We start from the raw sequence: 22,998 nt of genomic DNA, 5'->3' as shown, positions 1-22,998 counted from the left end.
CTGATCGCTCATCAAGGGCCTGATTCTGCCATTGGTACTTCATCCGGATCTTCCTAGACTAGGAAAAAAGTGTGGTTAGCCAGTTAGCTAGCCAGAGTCTAGGGTAGACTTTGAGCAGCTAAAACAATTTTAAAGGTGTTAAAACTGCACCTACACAAGGTGCTTCAAATGTTTCAATTGCAGTTAAGCTAACCTGATTTAAAAGAAACAAAAACAAAACAAAAAATTCACTCTTTTTCCCTAGTCTAGATAAGATCATGGAGTAGTACTGATGTAAGTAGCATCAGAATAAGTAGGAGAATAAAGACTGCAGAATCAGATTTTAAATGGGTGTTTTGAGCGAGTGGGAACTACAGGATTGGGCCCTGAAAATTGCCACTAAGGTCTGGTCTACACTACGAGTTTAGGTCGAATTTAGCAGCATTAAATTGAATTAACACTGCACCCATCCACACAATGAAGCCATTTTTGTTAACATGAAGGGCTCTTAATATCGATTTCTGTACTTCTTCCCGACAAGGGGAGTAGCGCTGAAATGGACATTGCCAGTTCAAATTGGGGTTAGTGTGGACGCAATTCAACAGTATTGGCCTCCAGGAGCTATCCCACAATGCACCATTGTGACCACTCTGGACAGCAATCTGAACTTGGATGCACTGGCCAGGTAGACAGGAAAAGCCTCGTGAATTCTGGGTTGAGCTCCCAGTGCCTGATGGGTCAAAAACATTGTCGTGGGTGGTTCTGGGAACATGCAGTCAGGACCCTCCTCCTCTCTCCCTCCATGAAAGCAACGAGAAAAAATTGTTTCTCACCTTTTTTCACTGTCACCCGTATGTCTACTGGATGCTGCTGGCAGACACGGTACTGCAGCACTACATAGCAGCATCCCTTTGCCTTGCCTTGTGGATGACAGAGGATACAACATGACTGGTAGTGGTCATCGCCGTCCTGTGGGTGCTCCTGGCTGGTCTTGGTGAGGTTGGTTGGGGAAGCCTGGGCAGCCATGGGTGCTCCTGGCCGGCCTCAGTGAGGTCGGTCGAGGGCACCTGAACAAAAATGAGAATGACTTCAGGTCATTCTCTCTTTAAGTTTTGTGTAATAGAGATTCAGTCCTACCTGGAATATCATGCGAGCTGGAGGCTTCTGCCTCAGGCTGCTTTCCCAGTCAGCAGCACCGCGCAGTCACACCCAGCCTACCCGTTGCTTCCATGGCTCATGAAGCCTGGACAGTAGTAAGGAGCAGTCCAACTATAGGCTGATCAAGCACAGAACGATGGTTCACTCTGCTTCGCTGTAAGCCAACCACGTTCCCATCCCCTCTTTGATCTCTGCTTGCAGAGGCAATAAAGTCAGTGTTGTTTCAAATTCATGCATTCTTTATTACTTCATCACACAAATGGAGGGATAACTGCCAAGGTACCCCGGCAGGGGTGCAGGAAGAGGAAAGCAACGGGTGGGGTTGTTGCAGGGGCACCCCATAGAATGGCATGCAACTCATCATTTCTGCAGGATGTCTGGGGCTCTGAGCCAGAGCGGCCATTTGCATCTGTGGTCCTTTAGTAGGCTTGTCTGATATTCTAGGCAGGACTGAATCTCCATAAGACAAAACTTTAAGAAGAGAATGACTTGGGGAGTCATTCCCATTTTTGTCCAGGCACCCCTGACTGACCTCACCGATGCCAGCCAGGAGCACCCATGACAGCAGCAGACGGTACAGTATGACTGGTAACCATCTTTGCCAACTTGCAAAGGCAAGGAGCTGCTGCTATGTAGCACTGCAGTAGTGTGTCTGTCTGCAGAATCCAGGAGACGTGCGGCGACAGTGAGCAGAGTGGGCTCCATACTTGCCGTGGTATGTCATCTGCACGAGTAACCCAGGAAAAAAGGAGAGAAACGATTTTTTCCTGTTGCTTTCATGGTGGGGGTGGACTGACGACATGTACCCAGAACCACCCATGACAATGGCCTGGTCTACAATACGCGTTTAAACCGATTTTAGCAGCATTAAACCGATTTAACGCTGCACCCGTCCACACAACGAGGCCCTTTATATTGATATAAAGGGCTCTTTAAACCGGTTTCTGTACTCCTCCCCGACGAGAGGAGTAGCACTGAAATCGGTATTACCATATTGGATTAGGGTTAGTGTGGCCGCAAATCGATGGTATTGGCCTCCGGGCGGTATCCCACAGTGCATCATTGTGATCGCTCTGGACAGCAATCCAAATTCGGATGCACTGGCCAGGTAGACAGGAAAAGCCCCACAAACTTTTGAATTTCATTTCCTGTTTGCCCAGCATGGAGCTCTGATCAGCACGGGTGGCGATGCAGTCCCAAATCCAAAAAGAGCTCCAGCATGGACTGTACGGGAAACACTGGATCTGGTCGCTGTATGGGGAGACAAATCTGTTCTATCACAGCTCTGTTACAGAAGACGAAATGAGAAAGCATTTGAAAAAATCTCCAGGCTATGATACAGAGTCCACAGCACAGTACTGTGTGACAAGCATAACGGAAAGCCAAAGAATCAAATGGATGCTCATGGAGGAAGGGAGGGGGTACTGAGGACTCCAGCTATCTCACAGTCCCCGCAGTCTCCGAAAAGCATTTGCATTTGGCTGAGCTCCCAATGCCTGTAGGGTCAAACATATTGTCCGGGGTTTTCAGGGTATATGTCATTAATTTACCTCCCCCCACACCCATGAAAGAAAAGGGAAAAAAATCATTTCTTGACTTTTTTATAGGTCAGCCTATGTCTACTGCATGCTGCTAGTAGACGCGGTGCTGCGGCAATGAATAGCAGCATCCTCTCCCCTCCCCTCCCCTCCCCTCCCCGGTGGCAGACAGTACTGTACAAAAGGACTGATAGCGGTCCTGATCATCCTGTGAGTGCTCCTGGCTGGCCTCAGGTGAGGTCAGCCTGGGGCGCCTGGGTAAAAATAGGAATGACTCCCGGTCATTCCCGGTAGATGGTACAGAACGGCTGGTAACCGTCCTCATCATAGCAACTGGGGGCTGAGTTCCATCAGCCTCCCCCCCCCCCCCCCCGTCTAAAGAAAAGATTCTGTACTGCCTGGACTATTATAGCAGCGGGATGTTGGGCTCCTCTCCCCCTCCATCGTTTAATGTCCTGCCTGGACTATCACAGCAGCTGAAGGCTGCCTCCCCCTCATTTTATCTCACTAAAAACTCAGTGTTTCTTATTCCTGCACTCTTTATTACTTCATCACACAAAAGAGGGCACACTGCCACGGTAGCCCAGGAAGGCTGGGGGAGGAGGGAAGCAATGGGTGGGGTTGTTGCAGGGACACCCCCTAGAATGGCATGCAGCTCATCATTTCTGTGGGATCTGACACGGAGCGGCTGTGCTCTCTGGTTCTCTGATACACTGGTTCTCTAGTACACTTGCCCCATATTCTAGGCAGGACTGACTATTTTTAGATACAACATAAAGGAGGGAATGACCTGGGAGGTCATTCCCATTTTTGTCTTTGCGCCCCCGGCCGACCTCAGCAAAGGTCAGCCAGGAGCACCCATGACAGCAGCAGATGGTACAGAACGACTGACAACCGTCATCTCATCGCCAATTTACAATGGCACAGTAGACAATACAGAACGACCGGTAACCGTCTGCGCTATCTTGCAAAGGCAAATGAATGCTGCTGTGTACCGCTGCAGTACTGCCTCTGTTAGCGGCATTCAGTACACATACAGTGACAGTGACAAAAGGCAAAACAGGTCCATGGTTGCCATGCTATGGCCTCTGCCAGGGCAATCCAGGGGAAAAGGGCGCGAAATGATTGTCTGCCGTTGCTTTCACGGAGGAAGGAATGAGTGACGACATTTACCCAGAATCACTCGCGACACTGTTTTTGCACCATCATGCATTGGAATCTCAATCCAGAATTCCAATGGGCGGGGGCGACTGCGGGAACTATGGGATAGCTACAGGATAGCTACCCACAGTGCAACACTCCGGAAATCGACGCTAGCCTCAGTACATGGACGCACACCACTGAATTATTGTGCTTTGTGTGGCCAAGTGCACTCGACTTTATACAATCTGTTTTACAAAACCGGTTTATGTAAAATCGGAATAATCCTGTAGTGTAGACATACCCAATGTTTTTGCTCCATCAGGCATTGGAATCTCAACCCAGAATTCCAGTGGTCGGCAGAGACTGTGGGAACTGTGGGATAGCTACCCACAGCTACCCACAGTGCAACACTCTGGAAGTTGATGCTAGCCTCGGTACTGTGGACACAGTACGCCGACTTAATGCACTTAGGGTATTTTATGTGGGGACACACACAATCGACTGTATAACAACAATTTCTAAAAACCTGAATTCTATAAATTTGACCTAATTTCGTAGTGTAGACATACCCCTAGAGTAGCAGATTGTATTGAGTGGCCTCTGCCTAAACTATTCCCAAGAAACACTTTTGAGCTAAAATTTTTATAGTTGGTGTCACCCAGAAGTGATTTCTATTTTAAGGGAGTAAGTACAGGAGAAATTTCATGACAATTAATTTAGCTATTTGAGTGATTTGTGCAAAAAAGTGTTTTTAAGAAAACCTTTTAAGAAAACATACAGTTGCTTTCTTTTGAACTTTGGTACAGTAAATCAGAATTGGCTTTATTTTAAAACTTCAGACTTGGTGTGTAAGTAGCTTTGAATGAAGCCTATTGACTTTGATAGATTTGAAGACATTTGGTTTTCAAGTACAAGTTACAATATTTTTAAAGGGAGTACTGAATATGTGCAGTATTTTATTTTCTTCAGACAGATGCTCGAAATATTAATTCATGGGGATTTTTGGTCATTCGAAGAGCTGCACATAGAAAACGTGTGACAGGTTGATGGGTGAGGAAATGGAGCCTTTCTTTAATCCTACAACAAGTTTAATCCATAGCACTGAACTCAGTATAGCACCTTCAAAGTGAGCACTGCTGCTTAACACCTCTTTCCTGCAACAGCCCTAATTTGTTATCTTGTCACTCATGCAGTGGTTTATTGAATTTTAAATTGAAAAGTACAAGTGTTCTCTGGGATGAATAAATACTGTTCTGTTTATCTGCTTCCTCCACCCACCTGTGGCTAGATACTCACTTTGATAGCCCTATCTCTCATTATTCAAAATAGATTAAACAGCTTTTGACCTTACCACACCCACTCCAAAGACAGGACAGAGGAGAGTTGACATAGGTATGCAGTATATATTAATTAATTATTATTATTATGTAGTGAGGAACTGAAAAAAGTATTTGAAGAAGCATGTATCTGCCTCATATAGATGGTTCATAGTGTGGTAGAGTAAAGGTTAGAATGAAGGCTTTTTCTAAAACCTTAACTCAAAATGTCCAAACTTTCAAATATTTAGGTTTTTAAAATGGCAATAATCTAATAAAGCTTCTTTTTGTTTAAAGTAGCAGTGATTATATCCTTATCTCTGTCTAAATGTACTTGCTTATTGCAGAATAGTAAATGAAAAGGAATTGCACCTTTTTATGACTGAGGATGCATGTGCAGTTGCATTTAAGATTAATTTTAATTCTGCTCCTCTTTTAAAATGATATAAACAAATTCAGTTATGTATTGTTGAAACTTCACCTTTTCAGTTTGCCTAGATGTACAAATGTGGCATTTTGAGTTACTCTATAAAGTTATTTACAGTATTTAGGTATTATGTGATTATGACTCTTTGATAATGGCCAAATCCTGAAGTCTTTCCTCAGTCCAGGAGAAACTCGCACTGAAGTCAGTGGAAGCAGCGTGTGTAAGGAATGAGTAAAACCTGAATAGGACCTCAGAGTTTGTCCCTCTGTACAAAATGGCAGATTTCTAGTTGTTATGGAAATCTCACAATGTCCATTCTATTGTGTGATTAAAACAGTACTTTTACAGTTACAATAGATTTTTGCACATAATTTTTCTTTATTTGAAAATGTACTTATTTTAACATGCGATATAACTAAAGCAAATTAATGTGGAGTTTTTTATTGATTTTTTTATCCTTTCTTATCCAATTCAAAATATAACTCATGTTTTCTGTTTGTTTGTTTGTTTTTTACACATGTATGAACAAAAACATTACTTACTGCTACTTTTATCTAGCCAGACTAAGGGTTGTGCAGATCCATTTCTTATCCAAGAAATAGGAACAATCCATGTGTTACTTAACAAAAAACAAAATTGGACAATGTAATTAATTCTTATAGTTAAGGAAACAAGCTCTAAACTGATGGTGAATAAAATTGCAAGTAATTTCTTAAAATTCCCAGTTGTCCCTTTCCCCTCTCTGATGCACTATATCTTTTCAGATGTTAGTACTCAAGTTGGGTCAACTCCTGGTCTCAATGAAGATCAAAGGGAGTTTTGGCTTTAAATTCAATAGGGCCAAGATTTAGCCTATAGTCCTTTGGCAGATCCTCAGATACTAGAATCTTTCTCTGGGGATTACTTTCCTTCTTCTAACAGTGATTTTATTTTTCCACATTCTCTCTTTTCATTACTCTTAACCCTTCATTCCCTTTCTAGCACCTGTAAAACTCTTTTTTTCAGAAACATGTTTGTTAAAAAGAGTTCTGTGCAGGCAAGAGACCCCAAATGCTCACTAAGCAGCACATCAGCCTTCTGCAAGAAGGCACCAAAGCTACTTCTACTAGAGTTAGTCATTTTGGAAGATCTTGGTCTCTGTGTCTGCCTTTTGCAGCCACATAATGGCCTTACACCATTGCTATCCAGGGGGAAGTAATCAGCTGGAAAAGGGAATTGCATGCAATACCACTTCAAACTCATGCCTCAGACGGATTTCATTTGACAATTCTAGGGGAAAAAACAAACAGCTGTTCAAAACATAATATGTTAATGCAATATTTTTCTGCAATAAAAGGTAAATGTATGCTAAATGCTAAAAATATGAACTAAACATACTTGTAAGCAGTATTGTTTTCTGTCCTTTTATTATAAAATTGTTCCTGACTGATAATGCCGGTGGACAGATTTAATGTTAAAACTGGAAACCCATTTTGGCATGTCCAGGAGTCCATTATTTTTTTTACTGATGCTGGCAACTGAACTTCATTCTGTGCATCTACAACCTTCAAGAAAAGCCTGAATTAGAAACATTTATGAAATATTTATTCATACTGATCCCAGCAACATGCTGGGAGATATAGTAATGTATCTTAGAAATTATAACTGCTTAATCTTCATTCATGTGTCTTTTATATTGAGAATCATTGTAACTAACCAGAAAAAAGTATTATTGTCATTAACCTATAGAGGACCCAACTCTTTAGGGAAATCTAAAGTATTGCAATGATATTTCTAATTCTTGTAACTTGATTCTTTACCTTTCTCTTGTTAATTTCAATATATTTGAACCTTTGGGAGGTTAATGATAGACACAATTTGTTGTATGGGATTTTGTTTATTCTATTCATGTGAAGCACCTAGAATATAAGATAGACACTATGAAAACTAATTAAATAAATAAATAAATAATGTAACACCTGACAACTGATTCTGGGCTGGATTCTCAATTAGTGGGAACTGGCATAGCTCCATTGATTTCAATACTCCTACAACAATTTATGCCATATGAGAATATGATCCTCTGTTCTTAAGACTCTGTTGCAGCATGATGGAATCTTTCTCCACAGTAATTTTGGTACAGATATTATAATAAAAATCCATTATTAATATTTGTTTTCTTAGCGTCCAGTCTTATTCAGAATTTTAGCAAATATTAAAGGTGCTGGTAGTGGGGACTTTCCCTGAAGTGTTGGGCCCTCATTGTAATATACATGAATAAATCCTGACCCTTTAATGACTTAGGATAAATAAACTAAATTTAAAATATTGTCTGAGCAAAAATATTTACTGTGTATAAAAGTGAAGGTACAAAAGAAAAAGATCTTAAAGTTACACAGAAATAAAGATCAGAAAAGCTCTTATGCAGTGTTGTTGTAATTGTGTTGCCCGAGGATATTAAAGAGAAAAGGTGGCTGAGGTAATATCTTTTATTGGACCGACTTCAGCTGGTGAGAGAAAAAAGCTGGGAGATGGTTATTACAACAATTTATAACCCACTTAAATCCCTACTGCCCAGTTTTTTTTCCCCTTTCCCTTTCAGACTGGAGAGGTGTTAATGAGCCACTTCACCTGGAATGGTCCCTTAAATAAAAAATCTGCTCCACTTGGTATTTAGCTGTGATATTTCCTAGACTGAAGAAGAGCCCATGTAAGCCCGAAAGCTTGTCTCTCTCACTAACCCAAGGTCCAGTAAAATATATTACCACGTCCACCTTGTCTCTCTGTGAGAAAAGATTATCCATTTAAATGGCCAAGTGAAAGATGACAAAATTTATTCGGAGCAAGAATAATCTCTGCAGGTTTGTGTAGGCAGAGGCAAGTGGTTGTAAGTGCACAGACCTCCTCTCTGGCCCTTTAGGTACATCTATACTGCAATTAAAAACCCACAGCTGGCCCATGCCAGCTGACTTGGGCTTGCGGGGCTTGAGCTAAGGGGCTATTTAATTGTGGTGTAGCTGTTCAGGTTCAGGCTGGAGCCCAGGCTCTAAGACCCTGCAAGATGGGAGGGTCCCAAGCTCTGGCTGCAACATGAGCCCAGATGTCTACACCACAATTAAACAGCCCCTTAGCTCGAGCCCCACAAGCCCAAGTCAGCTAGCACAGGCCAGCTGCAGGTTTTTAATTGCAGTGCAGACATACTCTTCATCCCCCATCTCTCCCATCAAATCTTCTACCACAAAAAGCCTGCAAAGTGAGTTTGGGAGGTGGGGGTGGGGTGGAGGAACTAGCCTAGGAGTAGATAAATTCCACTTCAAAGTTCCATAGTTGACATATGCACAGAATTTGGCCCATTCCAACCATTTAAACAGAAGTACTAACAAGACTAACAAGTACCATTTGTATGTGTGTCCACAGATCATCTTGGTTAACACTTGAAAAGGAAAATGCTTTCAGGTATGACTGCAATGAAACAAATATAAACATCAGAGTTCATTAGGCTTTAATAAAAAAATCAGAAAAAGAGAAACTCATTCATGCTCACTGTTATTTTCAAACTGATGAACCCAGATGAAGAAGTTTAGTTTTCTAAACTCACACTGAGTGCTTTGATAAACAGCCTCTCAGTCAGAAAGCTGGAAAGCATCCAGATAATGGAGGCCCCCTATGGAACAAAAGAGATGTTTGAACATATGAGTTATTATTTAAATAAACTTTAACCATTCAGTGATTGATATTCAAGCCATATTTTTCATAAGTGACACTGATCATTTCTATTTTGACTTTTAATACTTAATATAGATTGCAAATGCATTCATACTCACACTTCCCTGTAGATGAATACTTTTGAAACACACAATGTACTTGTGTTTATAACTAAACAAAAAATAGAACTATGGAAATTAAATTTTAGAAGAAAAGATAACTAAACTATTGTAAGTTTTGCAATAAAATGCTTTGCTGGTTCTTTTTAAATCTGTGTTTTACAAAATTGTTGGAAAGTACATAAAAGCAAAATATTTGATTTTCTTTTTTACCTTGCTGTAAGTGAAGATGTCAAATAGGCCAACTAGTGAAAATGTTTCGTTGATTTTTTCTTCTCTTGTTGATAATGACCGAGCTGCTATTTCTTTATCTTCCCTTAAGACTGGTTGTAATATGTGATAATAAAAGTATTTATTCTGAAAATTAAAAGATAGACTCCCATTTCAATTAATTCCAATTGTATAAACCACGCAGACTACATACAAGCTAACATTTGCTTTTCAGCTCATTTTTCCCCCTCAAAAGGAAGCAATCTCCCCCCAGAATAAAGGGGGTTGGGGCCCTGATCCTGCAAATACTCCAAAGGGGGAACTACCATCGAAGGCAGTGGGAGTTGTGCACACAGAAGGATGGCAGGTTTGGATCTCATGAAGAAGACTAAAGTTTTACGATTTAAGAAAAAATGTAAAAATTATTAAATGCAACAAAACTTGCAAAATGTAAAAATGAATTATATATTTACATTTCAAGTACAATCAGTTCTTGCTTCACTTATCTGGCAAGACACATTCAGTGTTGTCTATTTCCTATGTTGAAAGAGTAACTAATACAATAGCCATCCGAAGGAGTGCAGTTTTAGGAGCTTCAGATGTCACTGAGTAGCAAATGTGGACAGCCAGATCCTCAGCTGGTGTAAATCAGCTTAGTTCCCAGCTTATTTTTAATGGAATTGTCACCCCAGAGTCCTGAAGCTAAGTCTCATACTCAGGTAAGTAAAGAAGAAACTTGTGTTCATCTGTTTTCTTTGAACATGTATTTGTCATTTTAAGTTTACCCGGATGTTCAGCTACTAATGTGGATCTGCAAGAAGGTGGGTTTTTATTTAATGTGTTTTTAAAACACTGCAGGTCTCTTTGAATACCTGTACTATCAAACAGGAGGAGACAGGCTTTTAAGAGATGTCAACTTATTTTGTATTTTCCAAACAACTTTGGCAGCCAAATTTTGAAATGTTGCAGATGCAATCTGTGCTTGTAATTTTTTACCTGCATATGAATTGTTGGCGAAAACCCTTCATGCAGGTACCTGCAATTACCTGATTCCAGACACGAATCTGTAGCTGTACACATAACTAATGATGTTAAGTGATTTGATTTGCAATACATTTTGTGTCACAAAGTTACAGGCACAGACTTTTACAGAGGCAAACTCCATCTACAAAAAAAGAGACAAAGGCTTCATTCTTAAAACTTAGCCCTTTATATGTTCCTGCAGTATTTTCTCCCGAGAATGTATTTGACATGCCCGTAGTAGTTTCCAATTCAGCGAAGTACTTAAGTGGTGGCTTAATTTAAGCACAAGCTTAAAGAGCAAATGGTAATTTTGGTGATTACAAACACTGATTTTCATCCCTAGCAGAGAATGAAATCCTGTTTAAAAAGAAAAACTCAGCACAACCTTAACTATGGAGTTGTCATCAATGTCTCCATAGTGTCAAACATGAGAAGTTTACATTTATGTTATCAGTTGTGGAGTTATTTACATATAGAATACTAACCTAGGAGAGAGAGAATTACATTCATTGTATCACATAGTTAACCTAAACAAGAAACAGCTTCCCAGGAATCATTCATGTGGAGTAGCCCCACCTCACACAATAAAGAAAAATATGCAGCTTTGCATTTTTGACAATCATGATTAATCACGTTGGATCACTGTGAATATATGAAACACACTGTAAAATGTTATGTTCTATTATCTGATGTAATACAACATGGAGTGTCAGAAAGCTTCTTACAAGCTGCATAGATATGTACAGAGTACCTAAAACCAAGCCCACCTATATCAATTAGGGAAAGTGAATACCATTTCAAAATGAATGTATAGTAACAAACTGATTCAAAGCAAATACTGAAATGTTATCTCTGTGCTGCTGAAAGAGCAGATGCAATTGTGAGCCAACATTTGTCTCTATATTATATACACACGCCATTAGAGATGGTTGAAATGTTTTGGCTGAAACGTCTTTTTTCCCCAACAAAAAAAAAATGCAGATTTGGGTCAGCTGAAACATTTTGTGCATTCATGCTGAATGTGCCAAATTATTTTGGTTAAAAAAAATCTGAAAAAATTGAAAGGTTTCATTTAGAAAATGTTGGAATGAAATATTGATTTTTTTAATTCAAAATGACTTTTCATTTAGGAATTTGTTTCAATTTTATTTTAAAATGTTTTAAAAACTAAAATGAAATGAAACATTAGGTTTCAGGTCAAATTAAATGTTTTGTTTGATCCTAACAGAATTTTATTTTTATTTTTTAGAACAGCTAAAGAACCGAAAAATCAGTCATCCACAGTGCTCTATATACAATATCTATATTATTTTCATTTTAAGTTATATGGGAACTGACGATGAGCCCATTAAAGTCAATAGGAAAGCTCCCATTGACTGCACATCCCTGGTGTTGGATCAGGACAATAATGTAGGTTGTAAGGGGAAAGCGTTATATTCAGTTTTGGTACTTACTAGTGGTAGTCTGGGTTCTATGTAGCTAGCACCAATGTATTCAAAGTAAGATGCAAATCCTTCATTAAGCCATAGATCATTCCACCAATTCATGGTAACCAGATTTCCAAACCACTTAAATAGAAAAGAAAAAATGTCTCAGATTGCATTTCTTTGAACTGCTGCTTTCATTCCTGTATGTTAAACAGATATGAAGGATCAAGAGAACAATGTGACATTATTTAATGTGTATACATTATCACAATCAAATGCTATAATTTATTCTAGTTGGTAGAAATTCAGTAGTGCAAAGACACAACTTGAGAAAAGCCACCCAGATGCAAGTCAGTGGTTGTATATTTTTAAATTCCTATGTTTGAGATTTCATAACATAAACACATACAGTGATTTTAAACAACTCTCAGTTCTATTTAAATAAAGCAGTCACTTATAAATCTGTAAATCTAAGAGAAAGCCAGACTACAATTTGAAAGTATGGCATTTCTCAAATAATATACAAAAGTATTTTCCAAATAGCTTCTCTCCAATTAAATAATATTATTTTATTTTTCCTTGTTCTTAACAAAAGGAAATTGTCAAATAGATGATAAACAGAACTGGGGAAACAGCCACTTCCAAAATCAGCAAATCCATACCCTGGTGAGCAATAAAACTTCCATAACAGCTGTGATGTACTAATAGTTGGCAGTTTACATTTAACAAAAATCTGATATATCACTTGGGGATTTGTGATTTCATTATATATTATTTGTTAATCCTTAAGGTTTGTTATTTTATTTAAAAACTATGTTTAATTAAATAATAATATTTATTTTACTGGCCCTCAATAAACACACATGTGGACTAGCCAAGTTAAACTCTTTTGGCTAACTTTATTTTTTAAAATACTTTCTCTTGGCAAAGTATTATTAAATGAAATATAGCAAAAAGTGAAACTGCTTTATCATTCCAGACCAAATAATTTTAAATTCTGAAGATCATTATGTAAACAGTTCCAGCTCAGATAAAAATGCGTTTACCATGCCTTCTTTCTATAGTTCAATAGCCTAGTCACTATTTGCCTTCTTCGATAGTTACATCTATCCCCACTAAAAATTAACATTCTTTATGAAATGTATTCTCCCATCAGTGCATTGTGGGAATCATTACTCAATCTCTATATGCATACCATGTTCATTTCTAGAGTAGAGTATTTTCTTGGACGGTATCCAAGTATAATGTAAGAAAATAAACAAATGGTTCATTAGTAGACATTATGTGTATATCCATAACCCATCTGAGTCAACTTTTCAAATAATGGTAATACTGTTATCAGTATTTTCTAAATTTCATTCAAGATAAATAAATATTGGGTGGGGGTTCTTGTGTCATGCTGGAATTTGTTTTTTATATTGATCTGCCAAGTTAATTTATAACCGAAGTGTCTTCCAACCAACTGAAAATGGTTTTGGTTATTGCTGTAGCATTCCTTCCTCTAGTTACCATCAACTGTTACGCCCCTACATTTAAGTCGCTATTTTCCGATGTTAAACAGTGTCTTTGCATCTATATAAACTGGAAAAGAGCAATTTCATAGATAAATACATATACAGAATGTTTTACCACATGCCTGGTGTCCTATCTCATGTGAAACAATTAAGCAAATCATAGCTTTTTTGCTTTCGAATTGATCCCTTGGGATGTACATCAAGGCTGATTCTTGGAAAGTCATTAGCCCCCAGTTTTCCATAGCATTTGCTGCAAAATCAGGCAGTGCAACCAGATCTAAATTGATTTAAACAGAAAAAAAAATCTTTAAAATTTTCAAGAGTAAAATGCTTACATGACTCTTCTGTGTTTACTCAATGTGCAATTACAAGATATAGCTTTAGTGGTTCTCTGCTGTACCATTGCAATAAACTAGAAAACGCTTTTTGAAATTGTTTTATTTCATGTCTTTAACTGTTTATGACACTGCTATGCCTCTCTAGGGATGCCGCCCTTTCAGTCAGAAAAACAAAAATCAATTAAGTACAAGCCAAGCCCCTCAACAGTTACATGTACCAAAGTACATTCTGAACTAAAATAGTTGATAAAGAAACTTTCCTCCCAGCTGCTGGGAGAGAGCAGATTCAATTCTCCCCATTCCTGAGTATTTCTGGCTCTCCATTTTCTGTCTTGCTTTTGCCCCAGTTATGGGAGCATGCAGGAGGAAGGGAGGGAGCAGAAAAAGACATCTTTTCTCTCTCGCTCTGTCATGGCTTCTAGGTGTGTAATTTCCCCCTCTTTCTGCATCCTGGCTACTGATAAGAAAGGCTCTCTCTCAAACTCTGTATCCCTGGGTGAGCAGAGAGGCTCATTTCCACTCTTTTGTGTGGATCAAGTTACCCCAGAAACACCTTCTCCCGTTCCTCACATCAAGTCTCACTCCACCATGTCCATTTTCCCTGTATTCCCCATTGTCCCTCGGCCTGTGCCCCTTTCTGCAGCCCCCATTCACTTGGAGCGGCGAACTGCGGGCAGTGGGAGCCGCGATCGGCCAAACCTGCGGATGCAGCAGGTAAACAAACTGGCCTGGCCTGCCAGGGGCTTTCCCTGAACACGCAGCAACCCTAGTTTGAGAACCACTGTTCTAAAGGAAGGTCCATTCTCATTGATTGATATAACCATTAAAAGGAGAGGTTACTCGCCTTGCTCAGTAACTGGAGTTCTTCGAGATGGATGTCCCTGTGGATGCTCCACTTCAGGGACACTTGTGCCTTTAAAGGGAGGTTTTTGGTAGCAGTGCCTGTTCAGCCCACACATGTGCCCCACACATGCTCGCGCCTTGCACTGTGGTTATATGGGGCTGCATGAGTAAACTGCCCTCAGTTCCTTCTCCACTGCAAAGACCCATAAGGGAGACTCCAAAGCAGAGGGGAAGGAGGGTGGGTAGTGGAAAAGCTGCAGGGACACACATCTCAAAGAATTCCAGTTACAGCACAAGGAGAGTAATTTCTCCTTTTAATAGGTTATATCAACCAATGAAATGGCACTTTTCTTTAGAAAATAAATGTGGTGTAGTGTCCCTATGGGTGCTCCACTTTAGATGACTCCCGAATAGTATCCCCTTCATGAAGGAGGTGGGCGATTCAGAACAGAGTCCAATACAGAAGAGAGAACTACTGTCTAAAGCAGCATCTGATCTGGCCACAGTTATCAAGGCATAATGATTAGAAAAAGTCTGAACAGATGACCAAGTTGCCACTCTACACATGTCTGTAATTGGTACATCCTTAAGTAAAGCTATAGAGGTAGATAGTGCTCTTATGGAATGTGCTATCACTCTTGAAGGGGCTTGAACATGAGTTCTGTTGTAACAAATCTTACTACAACCAGAGATCCATTTTGACAACCTCTGTTTTGAAATTACCAAACCCCTGTTTCTGTCCACAATGGATACAAATAGGCTAGGAGATCTGTTAAATGCTTTGGTCATATCTAGATAGAAGGCTAATGCTTTCCTGACATCTAGGATATGGAATATGGCTTCTTGAGTAGTTTGGTGCAGCTGGGGGGGGGGAAGGGAGATGAATGGTTTAATATGAAATTCTTGAGTGTGCTCACAGCAACACCTTCTCTACAGTGAATACTGTAAATGGGGAGGTCTGTCATTAAGGTCCCAAATTCTTCCACCCTTCAGGCAGAAGCGATTGCTACCATGAAGGCTGTCTTTGTTGAGAAATCTAATAAAGAACACATAGTTAGTGGCTCAAAAGGGTATTTCATAAGGCAATTAAGTACTAGGATCAAGTCCCAGATCAGTATAGGATCTCTGATTTGTGGGGATATATTCGATAAACCTCTTAGGAATTTTGCCACACTTGGGTGAGAGAAGAGTGCAAAACCCCCTATGGGTGTGTGACAAGCTGTATTGATGCTAAATGAATCCTGATAGATTTCATAGAAAGACTCAATGTTTTCAGTTCTAATAGGTAATGCAGTACCTTGAAAAGAGGAGAGTGAGTTGGCGAAATTTGATGACTATTACACCAAAGATAATATCATTTTCAATTCTGGAGGTAAGTATTTCTTATAGATTCTTTTCTCCTATTTAATAAAATGTATTGTACCTCAGACAAACAGGATATCTAGATTCCTCAGAACTATTAAGGAACCATGCTTGGAGATTCAGAATCTGCAGATTGGGGTGAAGTGTTCTTGCCTACTGACCCAGGATGCTGGTCAGACTGATCGGAAGTCTCCACAAAAGGGTGAGAGGTGTATATGATCAAATAGGGATACCAGACCTGTCTTGGCTGCATTGGTGCAATCAATATGACTCTGACTCAATTTTGTTTGATCTTGTTGAGAACCTTTAAACAGGAAGGGGAAGGGGATAAGATGTTGCAGCTGTTAGACTATGTTGGTTAGATGGTTGAGACTCTCGATCAAGCCATCAAACTGTCGCTTGGAGGACATGGATGGCTGAGAAGATGTAGCGGTAGATGAAGGAGAATTTTTTTATGATTATCTTAGTCTCTTGGCTGCAGGTTCAAGGGGCCTACAATATGTTAAATATGGGACTTGGTGTGTTCTTTGTGCCATCAGAGTCCTATTAAATCTCCTTTTATTTACAGAAGTGCAAATCCCTAAGGATTGCAGCATAGCTCTTGAATCCTTTCAAGTGTGGAGAGATGTATCTATCAAGTCTACGAAGTGCTTGCAACTGTCAAAGCAGAGGTCTTTGACAGTACTCTGAACCTCTCTTGGAAAGCCTAACAGCTGCAACCAAGGTGCTCTTCTCCTGACCACTGTAATGAAAATAGAACATGCTGCAGTATCTGCTGCATCCAAGGGGGCCTGGAGTGGTGTCTTTGCCAGAAGCTGACCCTCTTATACAATAGATCTAAACTAATCTCAATGTTTTTCTGGCAGATGCTCAATACAAGAATTCTTGGATTTGGTCATGAGCACCAGATGGTTTGCTATTCTGAACTGAAGTATGGCTGAAGCATAGGATTTATGACCAAAAAGATCAAGCCTCTTGTGGTTCTTCATGTACAGGGTGGACTTTGAGCTATGTTTGTCTGCCTTGTTCATTAATGGCCTTCACTACTAGGGAATTTGGAACTTAGTGAGAAAATTGATACTTCAGTTCCCTAATTGGAACATAATACTTTTTATCCACCCTCTTGCAGGTAGGTGGTGTGATAGCTGGAGTTTGCCAAATCATCTTAGCAGGCGCCATAAAAGCATCATTGATCAGAATGGAAATCTTCATAGATATCAAATGTGTAAAATATAGGCGTTTATGGTAAGATTACTGAATCTCCACTAAGGGAATCTGCAACTTGTCAGAAATCCTCTTCCTCAGGTCTTGAAATTGCCTGAAGTCATCTGCCACAGAAGGTGATTGAAGCATGACAACTTCATCATGAGATGTGGAGGAAATATTAGTAAGAGGTTACTTCCATATCAGACCTTGCCTCTTGCTCCTCAAAGGTCTCTTCCTCTGGCATAGGTGGTGGTAAAGGGGGTTGAGAAGAACGGGTCCCTCTCTGTTCCCTCCGATGTTGCAAAGACCTTGATGTAAATTGTTAGTGATAGAAGGCCCACAGATCTCAGCAAGGCCACTGAGGGGGCCCAAATGGCAAAAGTGGTGGCAGCCATCTGTGTTCCTGCCATGAGGCCATCCTTTGAAGTCTATCCTCCTGTAATATGTCAGTATAGTATTGACATATTACAGGAGGGAGTGTGACGTGTCCCAGAATAGATAGGGGAATCTGCACTGAAATTAGAGAATCTGATAAGTTATCTTCCACATACTCTAAGGGGTTGATAGCTGTTCCACTTGCAGAGTAGATGAGAGTGTGTGTGGTGCTTTAGGTGATAGAGGAGGTGGTCACCGAAAGCATCTTGACAGTGACAAACCTTCACTCATTCACAGAAAATACTCCAGCTCACAAGATATTATCAGATCCTTAGGGTACCTAAACTCTTGTGGTACCAACAGTATCAAAGATTGGGCTGACTGGGAACCTTTGGAGGATGGGTTTGGTACCGATGCAGCCAGTACCAAGTACTTACTATGGGAGTGAGTTGGCTCTGATTCCCTCAGTATCATAGGTAGGCAAGCAGTCTGGTACTATTTATCTTCTTGTTATTGGTACCAAGTATTGTTGCAGGATCGGCTTGGTCTTTTGAACCATGTCTCTGCTGCTCTGGACATGGGAATTTGAACTTAGTACTGAGTCTGTCTTAGAGGACTGACTCCTCTTTGCCTTTGCAGTACCATCCTCACTGGGAACCTACATGGAACTACCCTTGGGACTTGAGGTTTCTGTAGCCATCTTGTGAGACGGTCACTGAAAGATTCTTGGAGATTTACTCCTTACTTCCTTCTGCTTATAGGCAGATATGAATGAGACCTTCAGCACCGTAGATGTACTCAGTTCCACGGTACTGCCTGCCTTGCTACCGGTCTCTGATGACCAATATCTCAGTGTGGATGGGGTACCAGCTGTATTGAGAGGTCTATCTACCCCCGGATCTGAAGCTGGACATAAAGTTTGCTCCATCATTAGGAGTTTAAACTTAATTTTCCTATTTTTTCAGGATCTATCCTTGAAGTGCTGATATTGCACATACTAGGGATAGGAGTACCACACACAGGCAGCAGAGGCACTGGGAGTGTCTGTCTCTTATCGGAATAGCCTCATGACAGGAGAGACACCTCTTGAATCCTGGGGAGTCCAGCATTCCTGAGTAAAATTCATGAAAATTTAACCCCAGGAGGAGAAATCTCCTAACTACACAACTATATGAATAAAAAGGGGGTTTGTTTGCTTTTTTTGGGGGGCGGGGGGGGGAGAAAAGCAAAACAAATGGAACATTTTTTCCAATAACTAGAACACTATAAAAAGAACAGGAGTACTTGTGGCACCTTAGAGACTAACAAATTTATGTCAGCATGAGCTTTCGTGAGCTACAGCTCACTTTTTCGGATGCATAGAATGGAACACATCTGAAGAAGTGAGCTGTAGCTCACGAAAGCTCATGCTGAAATAAATTTGTTAGTCTCTAAGGCGCCACAAGTACTCCTGTTCTTTTTGCAGATACAGACTAACACGGCTGCTACTCTGAAACCTAGAACACTATAGGGTAAGTAACCATAAGGTAACCAATTATCTGAGAAAAAATGCTAAATATCAGAGAACCGGTACACAGTAGACACTGTCACAGGAGAATGGTGGTTTGAAGGAACCGAAGGTGGTTCACCCATGCAGCCACATATAGCCTTGGTGCTGGGCACAAGGATATGTGGGGCACATGTGTGGGCCGAATGAGCACTGCTACCAAAAATCTTCGATTGAAGGCACAGTACTCAGATGTACCTGAAATGGAGCACACACAGAGACACTATGTGAAGAATATGTTGATTTACAACTAAATAGCGCCTTTACACTAGATTTTGTATATGGTTTTGCTACCTAGGAGGTAACTATAATTATATACATTTATTTAAGGAATTATATAGCTTAATATTTTCAGATTCTTATTAAGTGTATATTTTTGTATGTTAGAAAATGGTGAATAATATATTGTTTATTTACTAGTTAATTAACTTTTTGCTCATGATTTGTGTCTAAGATGGTAACTGGGATTTAACTAAACACAAAACATGGCATATAAAATGTTTATTAAACGAAATATTTTGGATACATAAACATCTCATCAAAACATGTTTCACATTTACAACTACATTACAATAAGTTTAGGCCTTTGTATTAATTCAGATGTCATTTTAACCAGGTTTATTTTTAAAAAGAAAAACAGTATAATAAAAAAAATTAAATAAAAAATCCAATTTCAAAAAAAAATTTTTTTAAATCTTCAATTTTTATCCATGCTGGATTTGGACATTGAAGGAAATAAAGAAAGATCTCGACTGGATATCAAGGATATCAACAACAAGGGATATTTCATTTTAAACTAGATAGGTGGTAACTAATGAGCACATTTAATCTCCCAGACTACTAAAAATTATTTAGATATTTTAAATTGTCAGAGTACAAAATAAAAGGAAACTGGTGGTTAAAAATGCTTTCTTTAGCTCTTATATATTAAGAAGAGCTCAATCTTTTAAACTGAAATGAATTGATTTTTAACTTTCTGTTTTTGAGCTCATAATAAATGTGCTCAGTATTTAAGCCAAACTCTTAAATGAAGTCAAAAGGAAGTCCGCTTAGTAACTCATATCACCACAAGGCTGAAATTTTTACTAAGAGGCCTAAGTCACCACTCCACTGATCTAGTTTATATGGGTGTCACTCTGTTCAAATCAATGAAGTTATGCTGGTGTAAAACTGGAGAAAAGCAGTGGTGAATCAAGACCCATAATGATGTCTAGCACCTTTGCACACAGTATACATAAAACTAAGATAATGAGGTTTAAAAAATGGCTATTGCACATTTCTTTCTAAGCAGAAATAGAGTTTGCCTACAGGGGATTTTTTTTCCAGGAAGGAAGATGCAAGGAGATGTTTGTGAGTTACAAGTTAGGATGAGACACTGCACAAAAAGCTAGTAAGGTGCAAAGAGATGCTGGTGACTTACAAGTTAGATGGGGACATAGTACAGGAAGCAAGGAAAGTTTGGGAAGGTGTGGGTTAATTACATGTTAGGAATGATGTTTCAGGGAAAGCCAGGTCAGTGTGGGAAGAGGTCACTGACATAGATTCATGAAATATGCTGCAAAGAAAGAAGGGTAGAAAAGGGGAGAAATTGAAAAATAAAGGATTAGGGCTAGTTAGAGTTGCCAAGCGTCTGGTTTTCGACTGGAATGCCTGACTGAAAAGGGACCCTGGCAGCTCCGGCTGGCACTGCTGACAGGGCCATTAAAAGTCTGGCCGGCAGTGCAGTGGGGGCCCAGGGCTCAGGCAGGCTCTCTACTTGCCCTGGCTCCACACGGCTCCCAGAAGTGGCTGCCAAGTCCCTGCAGCTCCTAGGCACATGAGTGGCCAGAGAGGCTCAATGTGCTGCCCCCGCCCAAGTGCCAGGTCCGCAGCTCCCATTGGCTAGGAACCATGACCAATGGGAGCTGCAGAGACAGCGCCTGCAGGCATGAAGGCAGTGTGCGGAGCCTCCCTGGCCGCCCATGGGACTAGGTGCCACAGGGACCTGGTGGCCACTTCCTAGAAGCCGTGATAATTGCCACCGGGTCACTGCACTCCAACCCCCCTCCCACACCCTAGCCCCGTGCCCCAGCCTGAAGTCCCCTCCCACACCCAAACTTCCTCCCGGAGTCTGGACCCTGCACTCCCCCATAAACCCCAAGACCTTGCCCCAGCCCTGACCCCCTCCTGTACTCCAAACCCCTCATCCCTGGCTCCATGCCAGAGCCCACACTCCCAGCTGGAGCCCTTTCGCCCTCCCCCGCCCCGCACCCAATCCTATGCCCCAGCCTGGTGAAAGTGGGGGAGAGCAAGTGACGGAGGGAGGGAAGGAGCGAGCAGAGGGGCAGGGCCTCAGAGAAGGGGTGGGGCAGGAGTGTTTGGTTTTGTGCGATTAGAAAGTTGGCAACCCTAGGGCTTGTATTCCCTGAACCCTGCACAGATTAAAATAAGAGTCTGGCAAGACAGGACCCAGTATTTCTGTAGCTGTTATATCATCATCAACCATTTGTGTTTAATGAAAGGAAGGTACCTCACCTGTTTTTGAAAGAGGGTAGCTGATGTTAAATAAATCTTCCAGAAATGAAAAAAGTGGGCCTGTGATATTTAAAGCATAGTCAGCATGCCCATTTTCAATTGCTTCTTTACGACCCCAAATACGTATCTATAATAAAACAAGGAAATGTTATTTTAGACAATTTAAATTTTCACTATCTTCACCTCTCTTCTGTGAAGGTAACATTTCTGAATAGATGTTTTGGAAATGCTGCATCAGATTCTGCAATTAAACTTTTCATACAAGAAAAAAAGACCAAATTTATCACTTGTCCTAACAAACTAATGGGCAAATCCTAATCCAATTGAGGTCACTGAAAGTTTTGGCACTGCCTTCAAAGGGACCAAGATTTGAGTCTAAATGTATATAGAAAGTTTCCTAGTTATTCTTTTATTAAATATGAAACACCACCTTATAACGTAATAACACTGAAGACAACATATTTAAAAGTGATATTTTAACGTGTACCAGCAAAATGGCATGTGCACCTGTCTGTGGTCAGAAATGGGCTTTTGGACAGGCAGATTAGGTGTTTGCAAGGAGAAATTGATAAGTATACTGTTACCCCACCAATATGCCCATATGGGCACATGCATTAATCTGAGACCCTTGGAAAATTTAGCCAGCAAGTTTTGAATACATAGCAGTTAGCAAAATTAAAAACAGATGTGAGTTCCGCACATGCAAGTGCTTGTACATGTTAAATTTCTGGGCACAGTTTTAGAGGCATTTGATCTCCAGATTTAATTTAAAGTGAAAAAGTACTGATATTCAGTTAACATAGTCTCTCCAGCCTTGAGCTCCCCTTTTCTGCCAATGTATTGTAAGAGTCTCAAAACAGCATACCATTGTGTTCAATACCCAGACACAAAGGGTAGAGTTAAAATCATAGTGACAGCTTTAACTTTAAATACTCTGGCGTATAGCAGACTCTCGTCGATATATTTTCAAACAGACATTTATTGTAAATAATTCTTGCAAAAGAGACAAAGAATTAACTGTTTGTCCATTAATGCACATACTTTGGAGATGAAACCTGGATATCTATGTTTGAAAATTAAAGACAAAATCCTGCCCCTTCTGCTTCACAACAGCAGGGAAGATTGCAACCAAATGCTCACAAGTACTAATTTGAGGGCCTGGCTACTGTCCTAATTGAGCACGTCTTGGCTTAGCAAGACACAGTCTGCAATTTTGGAGGCTTGGTCAGACCTCCAAGCTCCCAACATGTCTGATGTGGTGTGCAACAGGCACCAT

The 22,998-nt window shown here is 40.3% G+C and overlaps 1 protein-coding gene across 1 annotated transcript in view; it reads right to left on the bottom strand.

Moving 5' to 3' along the window:
- The window catches only part of LVRN (laeverin), a 63,829-nt gene that overhangs the window by 22,914 nt on the left and 17,917 nt on the right, over positions 1-22,998 (bottom strand). Inside the window, exons 4-11 of the mRNA XM_050945641.1 lie at positions 21,723-21,849; positions 13,661-13,815; positions 12,052-12,165; positions 9,578-9,721; positions 9,139-9,204; positions 8,937-9,002; positions 6,939-7,105; positions 6,104-6,180 (exon numbers count right to left, since the gene is read on the bottom strand). Coding sequence (XP_050801598.1) covers positions 6,104-6,180; positions 6,939-7,105; positions 8,937-9,002; positions 9,139-9,204; positions 9,578-9,721; positions 12,052-12,165; positions 13,661-13,815; positions 21,723-21,849 — 916 coding nt within the window. The remainder of the gene's footprint in view (positions 1-6,103; positions 6,181-6,938; positions 7,106-8,936; positions 9,003-9,138; positions 9,205-9,577; positions 9,722-12,051; positions 12,166-13,660; positions 13,816-21,722; positions 21,850-22,998) is intronic.

Source organism: Gopherus flavomarginatus, chromosome 3, assembly GCF_025201925.1.
Source record: "Gopherus flavomarginatus isolate rGopFla2 chromosome 3, rGopFla2.mat.asm, whole genome shotgun sequence".
In the NCBI taxonomy this organism is placed as follows: Eukaryota; Metazoa; Chordata; order Testudines; family Testudinidae; genus Gopherus; species Gopherus flavomarginatus.
The sequence above is the reverse complement of the archived record's forward strand: the minus strand, read 5'-3'. Positions and strand labels throughout refer to the sequence as shown.